At 41.5% G+C, this 24,555-nt stretch overlaps 1 protein-coding gene across 5 annotated transcripts in view; it reads left to right on the top strand.

The window, feature by feature from the left end:
- Positions 1-5,807: 5,807 nt before the first annotated feature.
- Positions 5,808-24,555, top strand: part of Gpatch8 (G-patch domain containing 8) — a 71,150-nt gene continuing 52,402 nt past the window's right edge. For 2 of the 5 annotated variants that reach the window (XM_036194901.1, XM_036194900.1), the window contains exons 1-2: positions 19,150-19,211; positions 20,218-20,252. Coding sequence is in view for 1 of the 5 variants with exons in the window: in XM_036194898.1 (XP_036050791.1) it covers positions 6,023-6,067; positions 19,137-19,211 (120 nt within the window). In the remaining 4 variants the exon portion in view is untranslated. Of the gene's footprint in view, positions 6,068-19,136; positions 19,212-20,217; positions 20,253-24,555 lie in introns of those variants that run through there. The other 3 variants (XM_036194899.1, XM_036194902.1, XM_036194898.1) reach the window with 2 other exon arrangements.

Below are 24,555 nucleotides of genomic sequence, written 5' to 3'. Positions count from 1 at the left end.
GATAAGAAGCTTTTTAAAATGTGCATCGGTGTTTTGCCTGCATGTATGTCTGTAAAGGGTGTCGGATGCCCTTGAGATGGAGTTACAGGTAGTTGTGAGCTGCCCCGTGGGGCCTAGAAATTGAACCCAGGTCCTCTGGAAGAGCAGCCAGTGCTCTTAACCTCTAAGACATCTCTCTAGCCCCAGGTTCTACTTGCTTTCTTTAAAAAAAAAAAAAATTTATTTACTTTTATTTCATGTACATTGGTGTGCATTTGCCTGAGTGTATGTCTGTCATGTACATTTCCCTGCATGTACGTCTGTGTGATCCTCCAGAACTGGAATTACAGTGAGCTGCCATGGGGGTGCTGGGAATTGTACCAGGGTCCTCTGGAAGAGCAGCCAGTGCTCTTAACCACTGAGCCATCTCTCCAGCACACCTCTGTGGTGGTTTTAAGACCAAGTTTCACTTACATAGATGTGGTTGGCCTGAAACTTGCTCTGTAGACCAGGTTGGCCTTGAATTCACAGAGATCTGCCTGCCTCTGCTTACTGACTGCTGGGATTAAAGGTGTGTGCTGCCACACCTAGCCTATAGGCTCTATTTCTTTTTTACTAGCAAATTACTGAGTCCTATAAATTCGTTTCCTTACTTGGAAACTGTGTGAAAACAATTGCTGTCCCTACCTCTGGGTGGCCATAACCATTGAGTGGGATAATTCAAGTAAAAATATTAGCATGGGGCTGGAGAGGTGGCTCAGTGGTTAAGAGCATTTGCTGCTCTTCCAGAGGTCCAGGGTTTGTTTCCCAGGACCTCCATATTAGTTCACAGCTGCCCCTACCTCCTGTTCCAGGGGTCAGAAGCCCTCTTCTGGCCTCCTGTTTTCTTTTTCTTTTTTTTTTTTTTAGATGAGGATGATCGAATCCCGGGCCTTGTGCTTGCTAGGCAAGCACTCTACCACTGAGCTAAATCCCCAACCCCTCTTTTGGCCTCTTTTAACACTGCAGGCATGTGGTACACATATATACATGCAGGCAAATAAAATAAAACAATTTTAAAAAATGAGTGATTTCATTTCCTTTAAAAACATAGCACGGTGTCTGGTATATAGAATATCTTTAAAAATAGTTGCTTTGTAGGGTGGAGGCAGGGGATCAGGAGTTCAAGTTTACCCTTAGCTCCATACTCCAAGTTCCAAGTGGAGGTCAGCCTAGGCTACTCCAGACCCCATCTCAAAACAGAACCACACAGCTTTCAATTACAATAATAACTAGGAATGCCATTTGAAACTGTTTAACAGTTGTTGTCCTGGTCAAGTATGGAGCAGTCTGAGCATCACAATGAATAACATGGTGTTTCAACCCCAGCTTTAATCTCAGCTTGGGAGGCAGAAGTAGGAGATCTCTGTGAGTTTGAGGCCAGCCTGGTCTATGTGGTGAGTTCCAGGAGAGTCAAGGCTACACAGTGAGACCCTGTTTCAGAGAAAAAAAAATTAACCAAAAAAAAAACCCAAAAAACAAAAAAAAAATAATGAGGGCTGCTCTTCCAGAGGTCCCTGGTTCAATTCCCAGCACCCACATGGCAGCTCATAACTGTCTGTAACTCCAAGATCTGATTCCTTCACACAGACATTCGTGCAAGCAAACACCAATGCAAATAAAATAAAAATGAACAAATTATTTTTAAAAAAGATAATGAAAGTGGGCCTGGTAATACATGCCTGTGATCCTAGCATTGAAGAAGCTAAGGAATTTGAGGTCAGATGGGGGTTAATAGAGAGCACAAGGCCAGTCTGGGCTACATAATGAGACTCTTGTCTCAAAAAAACAAAAGCTCACAGTGTACCGATGTCAACCCAAAGAGGACTGGATACCAGCAGCTGGAGTACACAGCACCACAGTGGTAGCCTGAAAGAGTTCCTACTAATAAACGTAGAAATGGTAGCATCAGAGTATTTATTTACCTGCTGATTGAGACAAGGTCTCACTAAGCTTCTGAGGCTCATCTGAAACTCACTATGTAGCCCAGCCTGGCCTCTGACTTGCTGTAATGTACCAGGCTTTTTCTTTTGGGCCACCAACCAGCTCCCAAATCTTGACACGGAGACTTCTTATTAGTTATGAATGCTTGGCCTTACCTTAGCTCTTATTTTAATCTCTTTCTCTTTATCTATGTTTTGCCTTGGGGCTTTTTACCTTTCTTTCTTTCTTTCTGTATGTCTTACCTTCCTGCTGCTCATGTCTGGCTGGCGGGCGGCTGCCCGGCTCCTTGCCCCAGTGTGTCCGTCTCTTTCTCCCTTGTTCTCTGTTCCTTCTTCTCTCTCCAGCCTAGATTTCTCCTCCTACTTATTCTCTCTGCCCACGAACCCCACCTGTCCTTCTCCTGTCCAGCCATTGGTCATTCAGCTTTTTATTAGACCAATCAGGTGCCTTAGGCAGGCAAGGTGAAAGAGCAACACATCCTTACACAGTTAATAAATAAACAAATGCAATACATCTTTACATAGTTAAACAATTATTCTGCAACACATCTTTGCATTGTTAACAAAGGCAGCAGAAACAAATGTAACATACTTTCACATAGTTAAGGTAATATTCCACAGCATAAAACAAACGTAAAACATCTTTACATAGTTAAATATTCCACAACACAGTACTCTTATTGGCTGAGACTCATCATCTTATATGCGTTGTTTATGGTAAATGATTCATATAAAGATTATCAGTGAATGACAGACAACAGCAAGAGAAAGGACGCTGAGGGACTTGGCATGTAGCTCCATCAGTTGGGTGCTTGCCAGCATGCATGGAGGCTTGGGTTTGGTTCCAAAAACAGATGTGGTAGAGCATGCCTGTACTCCCAGATCTTGGGCAAGAAGATCAGAAGTTCAATATAAACTCACTACATAATGAGCTGGAGGCTAGTCTGGGGTATATGAGACCCTAACTTAAAAAAAGGGGGCTTGAGAGATGCTCATAAGTTAAGAGCACTGGCTCCTTCCTCTTGCAGACAATTCCAGGTCCAATTCCCAGCCCCCACAGAGAGGCTCACAGTTGTCTGCAGATCCAGTTCCAGGATATCTGATGTCCTCGGCTGGCCTCCTCTGGCACCAGGCCTGAACATGGTGCAGAGACATACATGCAGGCAAAACACTCCCACGTAAAATAAAACTAGATACATTTTTAAAATAAAATGTCATTGTCAGGGCAGGCATGGTGGTGCATACCTGTGATCCTAGCAATCAAGCAGGCAGACCTGGAGTTCAAAGTCATCCTCATCCACACAGTGAATTTGACATCAAACGAGGCTACAGGAGACCCTATTACAAAGCAAAATATCAACAACAGAAAAGATAACCAAAGTCAACAGAATAAAATGTCTTAATTTCCAAGAGTCCTCTCTCTGTCTCTCTCTCCCTCTGTGTCTCTCTATCTCTCTGTCAAGAGTCATTTTCTTTTATTTTATGAGTGTCTGCATGTCTGTATATCTGCGCACTACTGAGTAGCAATTTCCTCTACAATAAAACCTTCAATCCTTCAATCGTGCAGGGAAACTATCAGTTCAAGGAGTAAACAACTGAAAAGCTTCAGGAAGTTCCTGAAACTGATGAGATTCACTGGGCCTCTACCTTCCCAAGTATAAACAAGTAGTAAGGCTGTTGAGGAACATGCTAAGACTGAATCAGCTACCTAGAAGAGTCTCAGACCAGGTAAACCACTCGGAAGAAGCAGGTACCAGCTGAGCTGCCTGCCAGGTATGCAATGGGCTCCAGGCCCCCATTTTTGGTGAGCTGTCACCCATGCTGGGGTGGGCTTTGATGATGCAGCTGCCTTTGAGTTACTTCTCCTTCTGTAAGTAACTTGTCATCCACACTTCTGTAAGTGGTTCACTAAGATGGACTTTGGAGGTACCTGTACTTTAGTCTCTTCTCAGTCCCTTATCTGGGGTGAGTAGATGCTTATTCATGTCTCCTGTGGAATAATGTCACACCATCTGTACCACATGCCTGAGGTGCCTATGGAGGCCAGAAGAAGGCATCAGATCCCCTGGAACCAGAATTACAGGTCATGTGGGTGCTGAGATGCCATGGGCATGCTGGGAACCAAACCTGGGTTCCTCTTCAAGAAAAGTAAGTGTTCTTAACTGCTGAGCCATCTCTCCAACCTCCAGGATTTCTTTCTTAGTCTTCAAATATTCATTGTGAATGGAGTTTCAGAATGATGGACTTTTCTATGAGGTATTTGGGCAGGAACATTTTTCTTTTTTTAAAATTTGTTTATTTATTATACATACAGTGGTCTGTCTGCATGTGTCCTTGCAGGCCAGAAAAGGGCACAGATCTCATTACAGATGGTTGTGAGCCACCATGTGGTCACCAGGAATTGAACTCAGGACCTCTGGAAGAGCAGTCAGTGCTCTAAACCACTGAGCCATCTCTCCAGCCCCAGGAACATGATCTTTATGCTGGGGTGATACCCTCTGCATCCCATGAAGACATCACTTCTGTAATCCAGCTTCCCAGGGAGGGGACTTATGAAGGTTCCCTGGGGGAAATCTGACTCTGACTAGAATATTGGTGTGGTGGTTTGAATAAAAATTGTCCCCATAGACTCATATATTTGAACGCTTAGTTACCAAGGAGTGGAGTTGTTTGAAAGGATTAGAAGAATTAGGAAGTATGGCCTTGTCATAAAGAGTGTATCACTGGGGGTGGCTTTGAGGTTTCAAAGCCCATGCCATGGCAAGGCCCAGTGTCAATCTCAATCTCTCTCTCTGTCTAAGTCTCTCTCTCTCTCTCTGGCTGTGGATCAGGATATAGCTATGAGCTACTGCTTCAGTGCTTACCTGCATACTGCTATGCTCCTTGTCCTGATGATAATGGACTGAACTTTTGAAACTGCAAGTAATCCACCCCCCCACCCCCCCACCCCGCCCCTGATTAAATGCTTTCTAAAAGTTGCCTTGGTCTTAGTGTCTCTTCACAGGAATAGAACAATAAGTCAGTTTTTTTTTTTTGTTTTTTTTTAAACCAAATCTTTCTTGGTTACAGCTGGTATGTTAAGGTCCAGGATCTGTTTGGTTAGCATTTCTAGAGAAAGCCTCCAGCTGATGTCTGAATGGAGAAATTGGTTTAGGATCCAACTGCTTCCTAGCCTGGCTTGTAACTAGTTCTTGTGTGTTCTTCCCTGGTGTCAGGTGCGCAGGCCTTTGGGGCCTGCTAGCCAGACCAGGGAGAGCTCCAGGTTTAATGAGAGATCTCGTCTTACAAAATAAGGTAGCACTCGGGAGGCAGAGCCAGGCGGGTCTCTGACTTCGAGGCCAGCCTCGTCTACAAGAGCAAGATCCAGGACAGGCACCAAAACTACACAGAGAAACCCTCTCTCGAAAAAAAAAACAAAAAAAACCCCAAAAACCAAACAAACAAAAAACCAAAACAAAAAAAGGACTCTCCTTGGACTATGCAGGAGGGCCTCGGCTACATAGCGAGCTAGAGTCCAGCCTGGGCTACAGGAAACCCTGTCCAAAACCAACAAAAACAATTAAAAGTACTCTGGCTCTAAAGTCATATCTCATGCTACTGTTTACTATTACTTGGCAAATACAGCACGGGCTTGAACGTAAACAAGAGCAGAAGAAAGGCTGTTTAACACCAGAAAGGTAGCCGAGAGGACCCTGCCCAAACCTCACACTCCCTGCCCTGCCGGGCTTGCCCTCCGGAAGCGCTTGTGGCGCGCTGGAAGAAGCGCGCATGCGCGGCCCGCTCGGGGTCGCTCGGGGCCGTGCGCGAAGCCGGGCGACGAGCGAAGAAGGTTCCGCCTCCGGGCCCACAGAGCGCCTGCGCCTTCGGAATTCCCGTCGGGACGCATTCTTGCTCCCTCCCTCCCTCCCTCCCTCCCTCCCTCCAACACCCTCCCCCCGCCCCGCAGCCGCGCGCGCCCGGTGGGCGTGGGAGGAGGCGTGGAAGCAGGGAGGGGGCGGGTGTCGCGGGAGGGACGGAGCGAACCGGAGAGCGTCGTCCTGAGGAGGAGTGAAGGCGGCAAAATGGCGGACCGCTTCTCCCGCTTCAACGAGGACAGAGACTTTCAGGTAAACACGGGCGTCGCCGAGGACCCCCCGCCGCCGGAGGGCTCGCAGTGAGCCCGGGGCCGCCTCCCTCCCGGCCTGTCGGCTCTCTTGCCTCCTGCGCTCGGCTCCGCCTTGCACCCGGCTCTCGTTCCTGCCTCTCCTCTCTCTGGGGGCCTCCCAGCCGGAGAGGAGGCCGCGTCTCCGGCTTCGTCCCCCCATTCGCTTCGCCTCTTACGCGCGGGGTTCCTCCTCTTTGGCCCCGGCTTGCGGCTCCCCGGCTCGGGGCTCGGTTGGGCCGCGCTTTGGCTGCTGGCTCGGGGGCCTGTGCGGGCGCAGGGCTGGCCCTCGGGGGAGAGGGCTGGGGTTGGGAAGGCTTGCGGCCAGTGGCTTTCGGGCCAGGGCTTCCGAACCCTTGGCTTTTGCTCGCCCCGATCATCTTGGGAATCGTCTCTCCTTTTTCCTCGTTGTGATCAACAAAGCTTTCATCGTCTGTCTAACCTTGTCCTCGCCCTGGGAAAGGGTACCCGTCCTTATCAGACGCCTTTTTGTTTAGGCGAGCATGGAGCTTTCTCTGGGTATAAATACTACGGTTGTTTTCAGGCCGTTAATTGGGCTTGGGAAACAGTAAGGTATTAGGACTGTGGACTGGTGTAAACTTAACTCCGAATCCTACCAAGATTTATAAGGAACATAATAATGGCCTTTCTTTCCAAGCGTGAGATAACGCGTGCCTAAACCCTGATTTTTCTTTCTTCATTTGCAAGTGTTGATCTGGAAAAGATGCCAGGCATTTGAGGTGGGGGGGACCCCAAGGCCGAATTAGAATGATTCGTCTTTTAGCTGTTGAAATTGTCACTGCAGAAATAATTGGAACTATAAAGGATTTAGTAGCCTTTGGCTATTTCTAGGTAATGTACATCCTCAGAGTTGCAAATCACTGCATTACTACCGCATCTTCTGGTAACAGCAATTTGGGTCAAGGGATGAGCCTCGGAACTCCAGTTTTTATTCCTTGGAGCTTACTTAGAGCAACACAGGGATACTGCAGCTGTGTGTCAGAAGGGATTTGAAGGGTTTGAAGTCTGGGAGATGATTGGGTTGGTAAATAGACAAAACAATTGAACAGTTTTTAAAAATCAACACTGTGGAACAGTCTTGTGCGTAGAATGCTGTGAGAAATTTTACAGCCGTAAGGAATTTGGGGGTTGCTGAAAAGCCCTTGTCATGTGCCCACTGTACAGGCTGCAGCGCAGCATCTCAAGGTGTTTGAAGAATGTGTCGCAGGTCCACAGAAGTTTGATTCAGTTCAGTTTGGATGGTTGATACCAGAGGAGGCTCTTTTTTTTTTTTTTTTTTTTTTTTTTTTTTATAGCAAGCCCTATAAAGCAGGTGCAAAGTACATGAGCTTTATTAATTTCATTAACTTAAAATTACTTAAAGAGACATACATTACTGATGATGAAAACCTTTGAATGCTTTTTAGAGAAGAGAATTCAAGGTGACTTAGTAAAATTGAAACCAGACAGTGCAGAAAGTTAAGTCTTGAGGAAAAATGGCCCTCAACTATTTCAGCAGGCTCAAACAGGATTTTGAGTGAAGACTGAAAACTGGATATCAGGATGTGAGTGTTGTCACTTCGAAACTAAGTAGGAACCCTTTTTGATGCTTTAGTTAAGTTCATATAAAATCTGACTTTATGGGCCAGTGAGATGACCCAGTGGGTAAAGCCCTTGTGCTCCCGGAAAGTCTGACAACCTCTGTGATCCCTGGAAGGTGGAAGGAGAGACCAACTCTAAGAAGATGTCTTCTGATCCCCACATGTGTGTCCCCTCACATAACATACACACAAGATCATAACAAATTAAAAATAAATTTTCATTTAAAAAGTCACAAAACACCTGATTTTAGATGGCTGAAAAAGGAAGAGGAAATTAAAAGTAAATTTTAAAAAACCAGCAGCTCGACAGGCGGTGGTGGTGCACACCTTTAATCCCAGCACTTGGGAGGCAGAGCCAGGCGGATCTCTGTGAGTTCGAGGCCAGCCTGGTCTACAAAGTGAGTTCCAGGAAAGGCACAAAGCTACACAGAGAATCCCTGCCTCCAAAAACCAAAATTAAAACAACAACAAAAAAAAACCCCAGCAGCTCTGGAGGTGGTTCAGGGACTTAAGTCTCATGACCTGAGTTAGAGTCTTGGGATCCACAAGTGGAGGGAAGAACCAAATCAGCTCCTAAAAGTTGTCTTTTGACACCTCCTGTGAAGTAAATATAACAACAGCTTTTTAAAAAATCAAAAAGAGATGCTTCATAGTTTTACTTTTTTTCTTTTTTTTTTTTTTTTTTTTTTTGGTTTTTCGAGACAGGGTTTCTCTGTGTAGCTTTGTGCCTTTACTGGAACTCACTTGGTAGCCCAGGCTGGCCTCAAACTCACAAAGATCCACCTGCCTCTGCCTCCCCCTCCCGAGTGCTGGGATTAAAGGCGTGTGCCACCACTGCCTGGCTTTTAGGTTTGTTTTTTTAGTTCTTTGATATTACTACATACATTTTTAGCTGTATTTTTCTGCACTTGCTCAGAAATAACCCACTTAAAAATTTGAATCTCCTAGTATTTTGCATAAAGAGAATATTGAAAACGGAAAATCTATCTATCTATCTATCTATCTATCTATCGAGACCATGTCTCATGTGTCCCACACTAGCCTTATATCTGCACTGTAGCCAGGAATAATCTTAATTTGTGATCCCCCTGCCTCAGCAGTGCTGGGATTACAGGTGTGCTTTTCCACACCTAGACTCCTGGTACTAGGTAAGCACATTAGCCATTGAGTTAAATAACCAATCAGAAATGAAATTCTTTTTTTTTTTAATTACATTTTAAAAAATTACTTATTTATTTACTTATGTTTGTGTGGGTATGTATGCGTAGTAGATTCTCAACCACTGAGTTATATTCCCAGTCCTTTTTATAAATTATGCTATCATTTAAAAAATACTTTAAAAGTAATTAAGGGCAGAGGCAGTCCAATTTAAAGTTGGAGGCTAGCCTGGTTTATAGAATGAGTTCCAGGACAGCCAAGGCTATACAGAGAAGCTTTGTCTTGAAAAACCAAAAAACAGACAAACAAACAGAAAACTTAGGGGCTCAGGGTATAATAAGTTAGTTCAGTGGTATAGTACTTGCCTAATTTGTGAAGGGCCCTAGATTTAATCCTTAGTACTGTGGTAGTAATAACAGTAACAATAATAATAAAATGAGAAAATAGTCAATACACATGCACACACACATATTTTTTGGTTTTTCGAGACAGGGTTTCATTTCTCTATGTAGCTTTGGAGCTTGCCTGGAACTTGCTCTGTAGACTGGGCCAGCCTCGAATTCACAGAGATCTGCCTGCCTCTGCCTCCTGAGTGCTAGAATTAATGCCACAGCCACCACGGCCTGGATGTTTTAATAAAAGAAAAAAAAAAAATAGGTCAACTGTCAGTAGTGTCCTTTGGTTTAAAGTCATTGAAGAGGGAATGAAACATAGTAATGTATCTAAACTATGTTTCAGGTTTAGATTACTCACAAGTTAAATGTAGCCTCCTTTTAAGGTTTTAAGTAGTTGAGCAAAATAGTGCATATTTATATGTTTACCACTTGGGAGGCCTAGGTAGGAAGATTGTGAGTTTGAGGCCAGCCAGGGAGGGATATATAACAAGACCCTGACTTTTTTTTTTAAAGAGGGTGCCAGATCTCATTACAGATGGTTGTGAGCCACCATGTGGGTGCTGGGAATTGAACTCAAGACCTCTGGAAGAACAGTTGGTGTTCTTAACCACTAAGCCATCACTCCAGCCCCAAGACCCTGTCTTTAAAAGAAAAAAGAAAGGAAGGAAGGAAGAAGGCCAGTTCTGGTTGTGTGCTCCTGTAATCCCAGAATTTTGGAGTTAGAGGTAGGAAAAATTAGGACTTCAATATTATCTTCAGTAAGCTCGTTTGAGGCCAGCCTGGGTTATGTGGAACCCTGTTTCAAAAACTGAATGAGGTGCCAGTAAGATGGTCAGCGAGTACAGTCACTTTTACCAAACTTGCCTGAGTTTTATTCCCAGGACACACATGCTAGAAGAAAACTGACTCCCACAGGTTATCCTCTGACCAGCTCCATGTGTGTGTTCCCACACACAAACGCACAAATAAAATTTTAAAATGTTAAGAAATGAGAAAAAAGCATTATTCTTTAGGTTTTGTATATATTATCTCAGTCTTCACAATAATCCTTATGAAGTAGCTGCTTTTTGGTTTTTCAGACAGGGTTTCTCTGTGTAGCTTTGTGCCTTTCCTGGAACTCACTTGGTATCCCAGGCTGGCCTTGAACTCACAGAGATCTGTCTGCCTCCCCCTCCTGAGTGCTGGGATTAAAAGTGTGCACCACCATTGCCGGCCATTGAGTTTTTAAGAAAAAAGGATTACAGCAATAGATACCAGCACAATAGATAAAGAAATGAACACCTCTTTTTTTTTTAAAGTCAGGGCCTTACCTTCTAGTCTACCCTTGTCTGAGACATAGTATTTGTCCCCAAGTGCTGGGATTGCATGCAGGCATGAGCCACCACATCTGGCTCATGCTGTTTGTTTGTTTGTTTGTTTTTCTTTTTTTTTTTTTTCTTCGAGACAGGGTTTCTCTGTGTAGGTAGCTTTGTGCCTTTCCTGGATCTTGCTTGGTAGACCAGGCTGGCCTCGAACTCACAAAGATCCGCCTGACTCTGCCTCCCGAGTGCTGGGATTAAAGGTGATGGTGGGTGTCATCCTTTATTGTTTTATAACTTTTATGTACTTATTGGGGGGGAGGCTGTTTTTTCCCTATTTTTACATTTATTTGTGTGTGTGTGTGTGTGCGCCGTGTGTGTGTGTGCGCCGCGCGTGTGTGTGCGCACCCAGGTGCCACATTGCATGTGTGGAGGTCTGAGGACAATTTGTGAGAGTTCATTCTCTCCACTATTTTGGTCTCATGGATCAAACTCACATAGACAGGTTTGGCAACAAGGGCCTTTATTTGCTGAGCCATCTTGTCATCGCTTGATTTTGGATTTTCCTAGGAAGTGAAAATAATCTGGCACTGTAGTCTGTATTTCAGTTTGGTGTGGTATTTGTGCACCTCTCATTCTGTAGGCAGTTGAACTGTGACTGCTGAGATCATTAGATAAAATGTGGAAGACCTGTCATCATGGCCCTGGGCTCGTTTGGTACTAGGGGATAGGATCAGGGCCTAGACTCCCCTCTCCTCCTTAGTGCTGGGCTTAGACATGAGGGAGTGGTTTGGGAGCCTGGTGTTTACTAAGCAGACCTAGCCTGGGTGCCCTTCTCTGCCTAGCATGGGGAAATATTGTAATGACCATAATAAAAATGTAACATTTGCTCAAGGACTTTCTAGAATCTGTTTACATGATCACAATGTTAATCGTAGTAAGAAAGCCATCTGTTACTTTCATGTAGTATGTTTATATAGGATTCCTCTTTGGGCTCCTTTTCTTCCTTTTCCTCCCCTTATACTGGGGATCAAAAATCAGCAACTTGATCATGCTACACAAATATTCTACCTTTGAATTGTGCCCTTGCATCTTTTATGTGCCATCTGTGATAACAGAATGGGACTCTCAGAAGAGTTTTACTTGAAAAGTGGCTCATAGTTTTAAGATATTTAGGTCCCAGAAACAGGTTTCGTGTGTATGTGTGTATGCATGTGTCTAGTACTATGGAAGAGAGTTGCTATTCTAATGCAAGTGTACAAGAAATAACAAATGGACATTTTATTTTTGTTTTTCCTTTCAATTGGAACAAATGTCATAAGCTATAAAAAGTCAATGTCGGCTATGCTCAGGATACTAAAACTTAGATAAAATCATTACCATTTACATTCCCATAGTATGAGAGATGGAAAGGATTTAATTCAGGGATAAAACCAATAGTGACCAAAGGAATATCAGCTGAAGGTTCCCTAGAAGTATTAAAAAAGTAAAGGATGTCAGGCAGGCATGCTGGTGTGCCTGGTGTCCCTCCCACCCTGGAATCTCAGTGTTTAGGAGGCTGAGGCAAGTCTGGGCTAGATCTTATTCTCCAAACAAATACCCTCTTCTGGCCTCTAAGGACATACACAAATATTAAAACTTTCTTTTTGTTTTTCTTTCTTTCTTTTCTTTTCTCTTCTCTTCTCTTTCTTTTCTTTTCTTCCCAAGACAGGGTTTCTCTGCATAGCCCTGGCTGTCCTGGAACTCACTCTATAGACCAGGCTGGCTTCAAACTCAAAAGATCTGCCTGCCTCTGCCTCCTGAGTTCTGGGATTAAAGGCGTGTACCACCAATGCTTTTTTGAAGGAAAAACAAAAACTCACAAAGGGCACAGGACATATAATGCAAAAACCTTTAAAAAAACAAAAAAAAGATTTACTTACAGTGTTCTGTCTGCATGTGTTCCTGCACACCAGAAGAGGGCACCAGATCTCATTACAGATGGTTGTGAGTCACCATGTGGTTGCTGGGAATTGAACTCAGGACCTCTGGAAGAGCAGACAGTGCCCTTAACCTCTGAGCCATCTCTCCAGATCACCAAAAAAAAAAAAAACATTTTAAAACATGGCTTATATGAAAGTCATATTTCCAATTCCATATGAATAACAAAGAGAAAGACATTCATTAAAAAAGATCTTTTGGGGGAAAAAAATCTGTTGGGCTGGGCGGTGGTGTGCACACCTTTAATCCCAGCACTGGGGAGGCAAAGGCAAGTGGATCTCTGTGAGTTTGAGGCCAGCCTGGTCTACAGAGTGAGTTCCAGGACAGCCAGGGCTATTACACAGAGAAACCCTGTCTCAAAAAACCAAAATAAATCAATGAATAAAGATCTTTTGGTGGAAGAATGGCGTTGGAAAGAACTGGTTACAAGGCTGCATGTGATTGTGCATTTAGTTTTTTCACCATAGTGTAGAGTCCGAGAATGGATTTGGACAACTGTATTATTAGTCTGATTCTTATTTCAAGGCTGTTCTTGCATGATCAAAATCAGGAAAACAGCTGTATTTTTCCCCCTCTCTTTTTGTATGTGTCTGAGCAAAATGGTTGAGACAAGGGCTTTGATTATCTAGCAGTGTGCTTTGCTGTCTTGTTACAATACTCTGACTAGAGTACTGTGGAGGAGTTTTTTCACTCTGTTTTCTCAGCTCTGGTCCTTCCCTTTCCCTTTTCTTTTTCTGCTGATTTTGTCTTTCTTGAGATAGGAACTTCTTGTGTAGTCCAGGCTGGTCCTAAACTCTAACTCCCTCTCCTTTGCAACATGAATTGAGTGCTATGATTAGAGACAAATGACACCACACCTCACCTCGCTTCTTAGGCCTTTTTTTGGGTTTGTGAGACAGAGTTTCTGTGTGTAGCCCTGACTGTCCTGGAGCTTGCTCTGTAAACCAGGGTGTCCTGGAACTCAGATTACCTACCTCTGCTTCCTGAGAGTTGGGATTAAAGGCATGTACCACCACCAACCAGCTTCTGTTAACTTTTAAAACTGCAATATAAAATGATGCTATTAATATCCAGAATGCCCTGTGATCTGGCTAAGAAAAAATTATTAATCGATTAATTAATAAAAAAAATCCAAAGAGAAGTTTTCTTTTTCTTTCTTTCTTGTTGTTGTTGTTTTTTTGGTTATGAGCCAGCCTTTAACAGCTGAGCCATCTCTCCAGCCCTTTGTTGTTTTTTGAAACAGGGTTTGTTTGTGTAGCTCTGGCTGTCCTAACTAGCTCTGTAAACCAGGCTGACCTTAAACTCATGACATCTGCCTGCCTCTGCCTCCTGAGTGCCCTCAATTAAAAGTTTATGCTACCATTGACCAGCCTGATTTTCTGTTTCAAGGATAGTCTTTTTTTCTTCTCCCTCTTGATACATTCCCTTTCAATAGTAAAATTTATCCATTGTGTTCATGTTTGTTAATAGATTAAATAAATATGACTGTCTTGTATGGTTGTGTCTGCCTCATGTCACTTTCAAAATTTGAAGTTTAGCGCACACACACACACACACACACACACACATATAATCCTAGCTCTTAGGAAACAAAGGCAGGTGGATCTTTGTGGGTTCAGGGCCAGCCTGTCTAATAATGAGACTGTTTCCCCCCCACAAAGGACATTTATTATTTATTGTGTTTGTATGGATGAGTGGAATGGGAGTGCCACAGTGTGCTTGAAGAGGTCAGAAGACAGTTGTGATAGTCAGTTTTCTCCTTTACCATGTGGTTATAGGAATCACTTACTGCCCTCTCCATCTCCCTCCCTCCCTCCCTCCCTCCCTCCATCCATCCATCCATCCTTCCATCCTTCCTTCCATCCTTATATTTATCTATGGAAGGTGGAAACAAAATCATTTTGTAACTTTTTCTTTTGAGACAGTCTCATTTATCCCAGACTGGCCTTGAACTTGCTGTGTAGTCAAGGATGATTTTGAATTTCTGATCCTCCTGCCTCTGTCTCCTAAGTGCTGGCTGGGATGGTGTATGCCACCATACCTGGTCTGTGTGATGCTGGAGTTGAACCCAGAGCTTTGTGCATATTTGGCAATATTCTTTTCAACTGAGCTATGCCTGTACCCAACATCATTATATGATTTGAATTTAGAAGTCCAAATTGAGGTCGGCAAACAGCTGTGGTTAAAGGTGCTTGCTACCTGAGTTCAATCTGTAGGACCCCCATAGAAGGAGGAGAGAACTAACTCCCACAACTTGTCCTCTGACCTCCATATGTGTGCCGTTACATAAATGTGCACACACACATAATTGTAATAGTGAAAAAAATCCTTAATTATAGATAAATACGTTATTTGAGTTGTGAGGTAGGGCCACAGCATGAAGTTTGCTCAGAGACGTTAGACAGTCTCTAAGGAGTGTTGATAAATGGAGTAGAAAAGATAAAGCTGGGTGTGGCAATGTATGCCAGTGTCCTCAGCTCCTCATAGAGAGTCCAAGGACAGCATGGGCTGCCTGAGACAAGAAGCAAACAAATGCCAAGCATGGTAGTCCCGTCACTAGGAAGGTAAAAGCAGGCAGATCTCTGTGAGTTTGAGGCCAGCCTGGCCTACAAAGCCAGTTCTGGGACAGATAGTGCTGTTACACAGAGAAACTCTGGAAAAACCAAAACAAAAAAGGAATTTTAGTTGGTGAAACCAGGAAAAGACAGAGATGTGTGTAATATACTTACTAGTCAGAATCAAGTTGAAGGTATAGTAAGAGGCATGTCAAAATTAAAATCAATTTAAACTTGGCTCACACCTCATCTACATGGAAAAGTCACATGTTTATAGCTTTGTTAATTGATATGATCATTCATTGGAAACTTAAGACCTGGGCCAGCAATATGGTTTAAGCCAGTGTTCTTATTGGGAAGCCTGATGACCTGAGTTGGTTCCCCAGAATCTACTATTCCAGACTTTTTTCATTTGGGCCACCAACCAGCTCTCAAATCATGACACGGAGATTTATTAGCTTTGAATGCTTGGCCTAGCTTAGGCTCATTTCTGTCTAACTCTTTTAAATTAAGTTAACCTGTTTATCTACGTTTTGCCTTAGGGCTTTTTACCTTTCTGTATGTCCTACTCTGTGTCTGCTGGCTGGTGACTCTCTGTCTGGCCCCAGACATCTCCCTTGTTCTTTCCTCCTTTCTCGAGCCTAGATTTCTCCTATTAATTCTCTTTGCCTGCCAGCCCTGCCTATCCCTCTTCTGTCTAGCTATTGACTGGTCAGCTTTTTATTAAGACCAATTAGGTACCCTAGACAGACAAGATAAAACAGTAACACATCCTTTCATAATTAAATAAATGTAACATGAACAAATGTAACACATCTTCACATAGTTAAATATTCTATAGCACCTACAATAAAGTGGAAAGAGAACCAGCTTCCAGTTATCCTCTGACCTCCACACAAGGGCCATGAGTATTTGCCCACACACATCATACCTGCATGTGAATGCAAACACATACACACCCAAATAATAAAGTGAACTAAAATTAAATTACTAAAAACTAGCTGGGTGGTGGCGCATGACTTTAATCCCAGCACTTGGGAGGCAGAGGCAGACAGATCTTTGAGAGTTCGAGGCCAGCCTGGTCTACAGAGAGATCCAGGAAAGGCGCAAAGCTACACAGAGAAACCCTGTCTCGAAAAACAAAACAAAAACAAAATTAAATTACTAAAAACTACAAGGAAGTTCCAGCAGTGGTGATGCACGCCTTTAATCCCAGCACTTGGGAGGCAGAGGCAGGTCTACAGAGCAAGTTCCAAGATACGCTCCAAAAGCTATCTTGGGGGGGGGGAACCATATGGGGGGCAGGTGTGGTGGCTCATGCCCTTAATAAACCCAGCACTCAGAAAGTAGAGGCAAGAGAATCTTTGTGAGTTGGAGCTAGCCTGGTCTATATATCAAGTTTCAGGACAGCCAAGATGAAATAGAAAGACCTTGTCTCAAAAAAAAAAGCAAAAACAAAACAAAAAACCCACTTTGAGCCCACTCACTTTGATAAATACCTTTTTTTTTAAATGGTGGTGTGAGGCTGTGGTTTTATTTTTCTTAAGATTTATTTATTTTATTATGTATACATTATTCTGTCTGCATGTATCCCTGCCGACCAGAAGAGGGCACCAGATCTCATTTCAGGTGGTTGTCAGCCACCATGTGGGTGCTGGGAATTGAACTAAAGACCTTTGGAAGAGCAGCCAGTGCTCTTAACCTCTGAGCCATCTCTGCAGCCCCCCCCCCCCTTTTTGAGACATAGTTTTTCTGTATAACAGTCCTGGCTGTCCTAGAACTCACTTTGTAGACCAGGTTGGCCTCAAACTCACAGAAATCTACTTGCCTCTGCTTCCCAAGTGCTGGGATTGTTAAAGACATGCCCCACCATGACCTGGCGATAATAATAAATCTTAACAACAAAAAAGGAATACAGAGGCAATACCATGACTCTTGCTGACAAGCCTGATCACCTGAGTTTGACCGGTGGGACCCACATACTGGAATAAAGAACTGACTCCTGGAAGTGGGCCTCTGACTTCCTCATGATGGATTGGCACATTCATGGATGCACAAGCACACATATAAATAAGTAAATATAATAAAACTGTTTATGAAAGTAAAAGGGCACAACTCACTGTCTTCCTGATGCAGTCAGTTTAAGCATAGATGTCACATGGATGTTGATAATGTTTTAGTTAACAATTTAGACATTTGTTGGGGGAAAAGAGTTCAGAATTTTAGATTTAGTCTTTTTTTAATTTCCCAGGGCTTGTGATTGAATGTAGAGTCTCTTGCATTCTGGGAAAATACTTTACCTCTGAGCAGCATCTCTAGCTCCCAGACACAGACTCTTTTAAACTCTATTATATATTTATAAAATTTGTTTGAATGTTTTGTCTGCATGCATGTATGTCTACTGTGTCATGTCTAGTGCCTGAGGCAAGAAGAGGATGCTGGAACTGGGGTTTCAGAGGGTTGTGAGCTGCCATATGAATGCTGTGAACTGAATCCACATCCTCTGCCAAGAGCTGCCAGTGTTCTCTTATCTGCTGAGCTATCTTTCCAGGCTCCCAGTCATAGACTTTTTTTAAAAAAAAAATATGTATAGGTGTTTTGTCTGCATGTGTACCTGTGTACCACATGGATACTTGGTGCCCTTAGATTCCCCTGGGGTTGGTGTTACAGATGGTTTTGAGCCAACATGTCAGCAAAGGGAATCAAACTTGGGTCTTTTGGAAGAGCAGTCAGTACTCTTAACCACTTAGCTCCAGACATAGACACTTAAGGTTTTTCTTTTTGTTTTGCTTGCCTGCCATCTTTCACTATTTCTTCCTTTTTTATTTTCCTGTGCTGGTGATTGAACTTAGAGTCTTGAGTCTTGTGCATAATAAGCAACATGTCCCTCTCCTTGTGCCCCCCCCCCCCATCCTGTTTGGTTGTGTGGCACTGCTGTACTGGAATTTGTTCTGACTTCCAACTCAGAGATCTGCCTGCTTTTGCCTCGAAAGTACTGAGATCAAAGGTGTGTGCCAGGCCTGCTAGTCAGCTTGTTTACCTACCGGTGAATTATTATTTCTATCTAAGGTGTTGTATTTACCAATAAAGACTTGGGGAGTCAGATGTTGGGGTGAAAAACCTGCTAGATCAGAGAAGCCGAGAAGCAGCCAGCTAGCTGACCTTCCTTTTTGGCCAGAGACCCATAAGAGAGTGTCTCTCTTTCCATCCCAAACCAAAAAGACCTGAGACTCTCTTAAGTCCCTCCCTGTTCCTTCCTGTGTGTCTCTCTATCCATCTTCCTCTGCCCTCTGTTCTCTCTATGACTAATTTTCGTCCACTAGTTGCTGGCTCTGCCCCCCATCCAAGGTTAATTTTATTAACACAGTCTGGGAGTTTCACAGTACAATCAACAATCCCGCACAAATGATACCTCTAAATTCTAGTGAAGAGTCTGTGTTTGCATGTGTAGACTCACATGGCATAGCTTTTTGCATGTGGCGGTCAGAGGATGACTTTATAGAATTCTCTCTTTCTACCTCTACATGGGTTCTGAGGATGAAACTTGGGGTACCAGGCTTGCATACTTACCTTCTGAGCCATCTTTCCTATCCTGACCTGATTTTATGGGTGAGTGCATACCTCCTGTCTCCCATGATTGAACCTAGGGCCTTATGTGTGCTGATTAAGAACTCTAACTCTGAGCTGCATTATCTGGTGGCAATTTTTAAGAAAAACATCTTTTATTTGGCAGTATGTGGAGTTTGTGTGTTTTATGGCATACATGAGGCTATCATGGGACAACATGGCTGAAGTAGGTTCTCTTCCACCATGTGGGTGCCAGGGGTCAAACTTGGGTGGCCAGGCTTGGTGGCATGTGCTTTTACAGTGTGTAGCCATCTCACTGGGCCTTACAGGTTTTTCTTTATTTTAAAGAGTCTCAAATTTGTGGTACAGTTTTGGTTTTCTGCTGAAAAAAAGTACTAAAAATATCTTGTACTTGGTTGGATTTTCAGTCACTTTAATATTAATTACTTTTGAAAAATAACTGCAGGGTTTTTTTTCCAGGGTAATCACTTTGATCAGTATGAAGAAGGACATTTGGAGATTGAGCAAGCATCCCTTGACAAGCCTATAGAATCGGTAAGATGGCCCGGGCTTACTTTGGGTCCTAGTCAGTTAGTTAGGCAGAGCTCGTGTGACACGTGATGTGAGTGAAGTTAAACTTATGTAGAACTAATAGTACAGTCTAGAGCCATTATTCTGCACGCCCGTATAGTAATTAGGTGGAGTTTTGGATGTGATTTAATAATGTTGGGAAGTCATTGTAAAACACAGAGAAGACAGTTAGGATTTAATGGAAAAAATGTCATTTTGGCCCATATTAAGCTTTGATAAAGACAGAAAGTTGGGTGTAGTGTTTTTGTAAATTGAATAAAGGAGTAAAATGTATTTTGATCCTTTAATACCTTTTCTGGGCAGTATAATCATGTGTGAAATGTTCCAGTAGAAACAGTTAAGAAGTAGCAAACTGTTAGACCCTTAGGAGGAGACATGGTAAGCTTGGTCTCTGTAGCTTAAGAAATGTTTTGTGGTTTTGGGGTTTTTTTGTTTGTTTGTTTTTTGTTTCCAGGTCAAAAGTTAGTTATTTTCGTCTTTTCACATTTCTTAATCTATGACATCAATGATACCAAGTCATAGAACAAGGGAATTTATTTTCTGTCTCTTAATTTTTAAAAAAAGTCTTAAGTTTTGAGCATTTAAACAAGAAAACATTATTTTTGAATAACTATCCATTGTTAAAGTGTCTAAACTTGTTACTGTCAGTATTAAAACTTTATGCTTATATGTACATACTTAAAAGGATTTCTTTGAAGCATTGGTAAAGCTTGAATGGATAAAAGGTCAGAAAGGGGATCCTAGTTTTATATCAGTTGAGATAGGTCCCCCTCCATGGAAGAAACACCAGTTGTCTTTTTTTCTGGGAGATAACAAGGAGGCTTTAGCTCTTGTTTTCAAAACTAACATAGTAAAGGATCAACATATATTTATGTTCCTAATTAGGTTGGTGTTGTGTGTGTTTGTGTGTGTGTTTAGATGTTTACAGAAATTTACACAACTTGGGGTGTTCGACATTTTTCTTCCACAGCAGTTGGCCCATATTAGCTAAGCAGCCATGATCTGGTTTGTATTGCACGGTCTGCCTTTTTTTAATTTCTTCTCTAGGGTTTCTTTCTCCCCCACCTCCCCTTCTTATTTCTGTCTTTCTGGTCCAGTGAACACTGCATATACTTTCTGTCTTAATGTGCTGGCATGATGCTAGACTAGGCATGGCAGTAATTGATGACGCATGTGATAATGCTGCAGAGGGAGAGTTCATATCTGATAATGTGCTGAAAGTCCAGTTTTATATTTTAACATAAGATTAAAATGCCACGCCCATTTTGCTAAGTTAAAAATAACCAAGATATGTGCCTTGTTCTGTTTTGGAGATTATCATCAGGCAGAATTTTATAATGAAACTATAAAATACATAGATAAGATACATGGTTTTGTAATCGAAAATGATTTAGTTTTCCCATTTTAATTTAAAAATATTTCTTTGTGTCAGAGTTTTAAAAACAAACCACTAGTAACAACTCCCAGTACAGTATTCTGTGAGGCACATGTATAAGCTATTTCTGTTGAGTACTCTGACTTGTCAGTATCAGGAAGTTTAATTAGTCTGAACCTGGAGCCTGGTTCATTGTCACTGTACTCAATAAAAAATTTTTTTAAAGCATTGACATTTAGCACTTTTAAATCCTGTATAGGTCCACATTATAATTCTTTTAATCCATTCCTGTGACATGAGACTAATGATTCTGTTTCCTCACAGTGCCCAGGACTTTTTTCTTGGACATGTCGTATTCATAAGCAAAGCACTGTGACAAGACAGTCTGCTTGTGTAATCATTGCCCAGTAATCTCAGTGAGTAAGAGTAGAATTGCCTTAAGTCTTCTTTATTGATAATGTTAATCTTCTCCATTTAAAATAGCAAATGATATTGTGCTCAGACCACATCTTTACTTTTTAAAATAAATGTGTGGTCAGAGATGGATATATTATATTAAGTTATATTTATAATAGAAAATTATTGCTGGAATCCATAAACATACATATTAATTGTGAATTGGTAGTTTAAGTAATAGCAGAAGACCTTTGTAGGATGCATTGTGTTAAATAGAAGTAGGACTCAAAAAAAAAAGTGGGACCCAGAAAACCCATAGTTCTGCTATGTTATCATTTGGAAATAAAATTTGAAGTTTTAAAAGAACTCCTACATGATTGATATCAAAGTAGGTAGTGTTCCTTCTTATCCAAAGGCAAAAGTCCCCTATCATCTGAATGTCCACCAGATAATAAGTATATATTTACTTACAGGGCTGGCTGGCTATCTCGAGCTGTTTTGTTCTAAGGGGGAAATGTTGCTTCTAACACAGAAAGAGCCTCTGGTGAATTAAAATCTTTCTCTGCAGCAATATCTTGAGAGGTGCTGACTGTTTTGCTACAGCATGCAACTCAAAAAGTGGCTGGAAATACACAGCTTTGGGAGTCTACAGATCATTGCAGGAGCTAAAATTGTAGTCATTTAAATAAATAAGAAGGGTAACCTGCAGCAGCTGATAACTGTGGAGGTCTGCCCAGGTTTGGGTCAAGAATATTCCTGTATGAAGGGCTGTTACGAGTAGGAATTAAGGCTATTTGTTTCATAATAGAGCATATTTAATATAAACCAGCAATATGTGAAATGAGACTCAAAGATGCTAATAAATTATACCTTAAGTAAACTTCTGGATCTGTTAGTGAGATGATGCAGTTGTTCAGTTTTAGTAGGCAAATGTTAAAAACAAAATCTAAGATTCCTAAAGTATTTGATAATATTTACTATAAAGTTTTACTTTCCTTTATTTCAACTAATAAAATATCCTTCTGGTAAAGAGTAAAACATTTTCTAAGAAAATTACATTAGAATTGGCAGGTAATTTGATTATCTGAATTATGGTGAGAAAAAAAAACCTAACATTTTTTTCTTTACCACAAACAACTTTTTTAGTTTGAACTTCAAAAGTTGTTAGTTTATGAGATTTTGAAGTCCAAGCCACAATTATGACCTCTATACATTTAAAATATTTGGAAAACTAAATGTAATCTAAAGCTGTAGCATAATCTTAGATTCTATTATGAGAATTGGTTGGTACGGTTTAGGATATATGATATTTTGTGACCTATATCTTAGTTTGAAGATGATAAATCAGATATGATAATAAAAGTTGAACAAAAGACAAAATGCCTACCTCATAGATTTGAAAAGATGCTGTCATTGGTCCATTTGTACTAATGTACCAAGTACAACTGTCCATCAGCCATTAGTTGCTTTTTCATTCTACCTGACTGATTAAATTCTGACTTTAGGGTTTTAAAAGTTAGTGTTGAGTTTTCAAACTCTAGTTGTCAATGTTTAGTTTACTTATCTGAGGATTTAGTAGCACATGTATAGCTGGGGTTTTGTTATATTGCATATCTGTTTAGATCTGTGGACTCCACTAGTTCCAAAATGTAACTCTTAGCAGTGACTTTATGTGGACTGCACAACCAACAATGTCCTTCTTGGAGCTGAATGGTGTAGCATTACTCTATGGCTTTTCTCTCTAGCCTTCATTGGTCATCTGTAGTGAGCTGTAGATGGTTTTTGTTTGGGGAATTTTTACAAATTTGTTCTTTGCATGGATTCACCTGTAGCTTTGGTTCTTGCTTTAGAGTCTCTCTAATACACAGTCAGCAAAGCTTACAACCCACTCAAGAGACCATTTTTGTCCTGCTGAAAATGGGCCAAATTATAAATTGAATGTGGTTATCAACTAAAAGAAAATTGAGTCAGAGATTAATATCTATTTAGTTACTGATATATCAGAAGTGTAGTTTTCTCTTGAGATATGAGATTCTGTTTTCTAGTATCAAAACTTGTAGCCAACCCCTTTAGCTAAAATAATTTTTTTATCTGTGTTTTGGCAGGCTCCCATCATACATGATGATAATGTTGCCGAATGGTCCCTGTTACTGGGGCAGTATATAGTTACATGGAGCAGAGAGTAGTTCCTGGGAAAGTTTTCTACTTTGTGTTTAATTAATCGATAAAAATGTTGAGGACCATCTAAAATAGTTAATGATGTTTTTATTTGTTTGCTTTTTTAATGTTATTATTACATTTTAAGCATTTTGGTGGTTACTTATAAAGCACTTCTAGCTTTTGAAGATCTTCCCATTTGAAAACTCCCACATAATAGACAAGAACACATGTTGGTAATATAGGATTTTTTTCTTTTTTTTCTTTCTTTTTTTTGGGGTGTGTGTGTGTGTGGTTTTTGAGACAAGATTTCACTGTGTAACAGCTTTGGCTCTCCTGGAACTCACTTTGTAGACCAGGCTGGCCTCTTAACTTGCAGAGATCTGCCTGCCTCTATCTCCTGAGTGCTGGTATTAAAGGTGCACACCACCATGCTTGGTGGTGGTAATACGTGACTTTAATTTATGTTTGAACTTTAGAAATAGAAAACCAAAACAAGTCAATTGTTGTAATTCTACCCCCCCCCCCCCAAATGGATTTTCAGCTCAGCTTCATTTGAACACAGTAGGATTTCATTTTCAGCTGAAGAACATAGAGCTGCCATTTTTGAATCTCAGCTCTGGAAACTGAATAAGGTAGAAAATCGTTTTTGTGTATCTTCCTTAAGAGAAATTCATTTGACTTATTTCTTAGCTTAAAATAGAAATTCCTTGTAATTTTTTTTTTTTTTTTTTAATGTGCATTGGTGTTTTGCCTACATGTATGTCTGTGTGAGGTTATTAGATCTTGGAGTTACAGACAGTTGTGAGCTGGCATGTGGGTGCTGGGAATTGAACTCAGGTCCTTAACCTCAGGTGCTCTTAACCTCTGAGCCATGTCTCCAGCCCCTCCTTGTAATTTTTACATGTACATTTAAATTGTAAACAGCCTAGCCTGTGATTGTAAATTGCATTCTTTGAAAAGACTAAAAAAGATTAAATTTTGTTTTTATAAAATAATTTAAAACTCATATGTAGATATTATTAACCTCTCTCTGTCTCTCTCTCTCTCTCTTTCTCTCTCTCTCCAGTTTCCCTGTTGTCCATGCCAGTATGTAGCTCAAGATGGCTTTTAAATCATGGCAATACTGCTCTAACCTCCCAAGTTCTAGGATTTCAGTGTGAACTATCACATGTGGCTATCTTGTTGAGACAATTTCTTGTAGCCTGTACTGGCTTCAGGTCCCAGAGGATGTCCTTGGATCTCTGATCTTCCTTCCATCTCAGTGAGATTATAGGCACATGACATTATACCCCACAGCCTTTTCTTTTTTCCTTTTTCTTCTTTATTTTGTTTATTTGTTTTTTGTTTTTTGAAACAAATCTCCCTATTATGTAGCTC

Source organism: Onychomys torridus, chromosome 8 (genome assembly GCF_903995425.1).
Source record: "Onychomys torridus chromosome 8, mOncTor1.1, whole genome shotgun sequence".
Lineage (NCBI taxonomy): Eukaryota > Metazoa > Chordata > Mammalia > Rodentia > Cricetidae > Onychomys > Onychomys torridus.
Note: the sequence above shows the minus strand (reverse complement) of the source record. Positions and strands in the feature narration are given on the sequence as shown.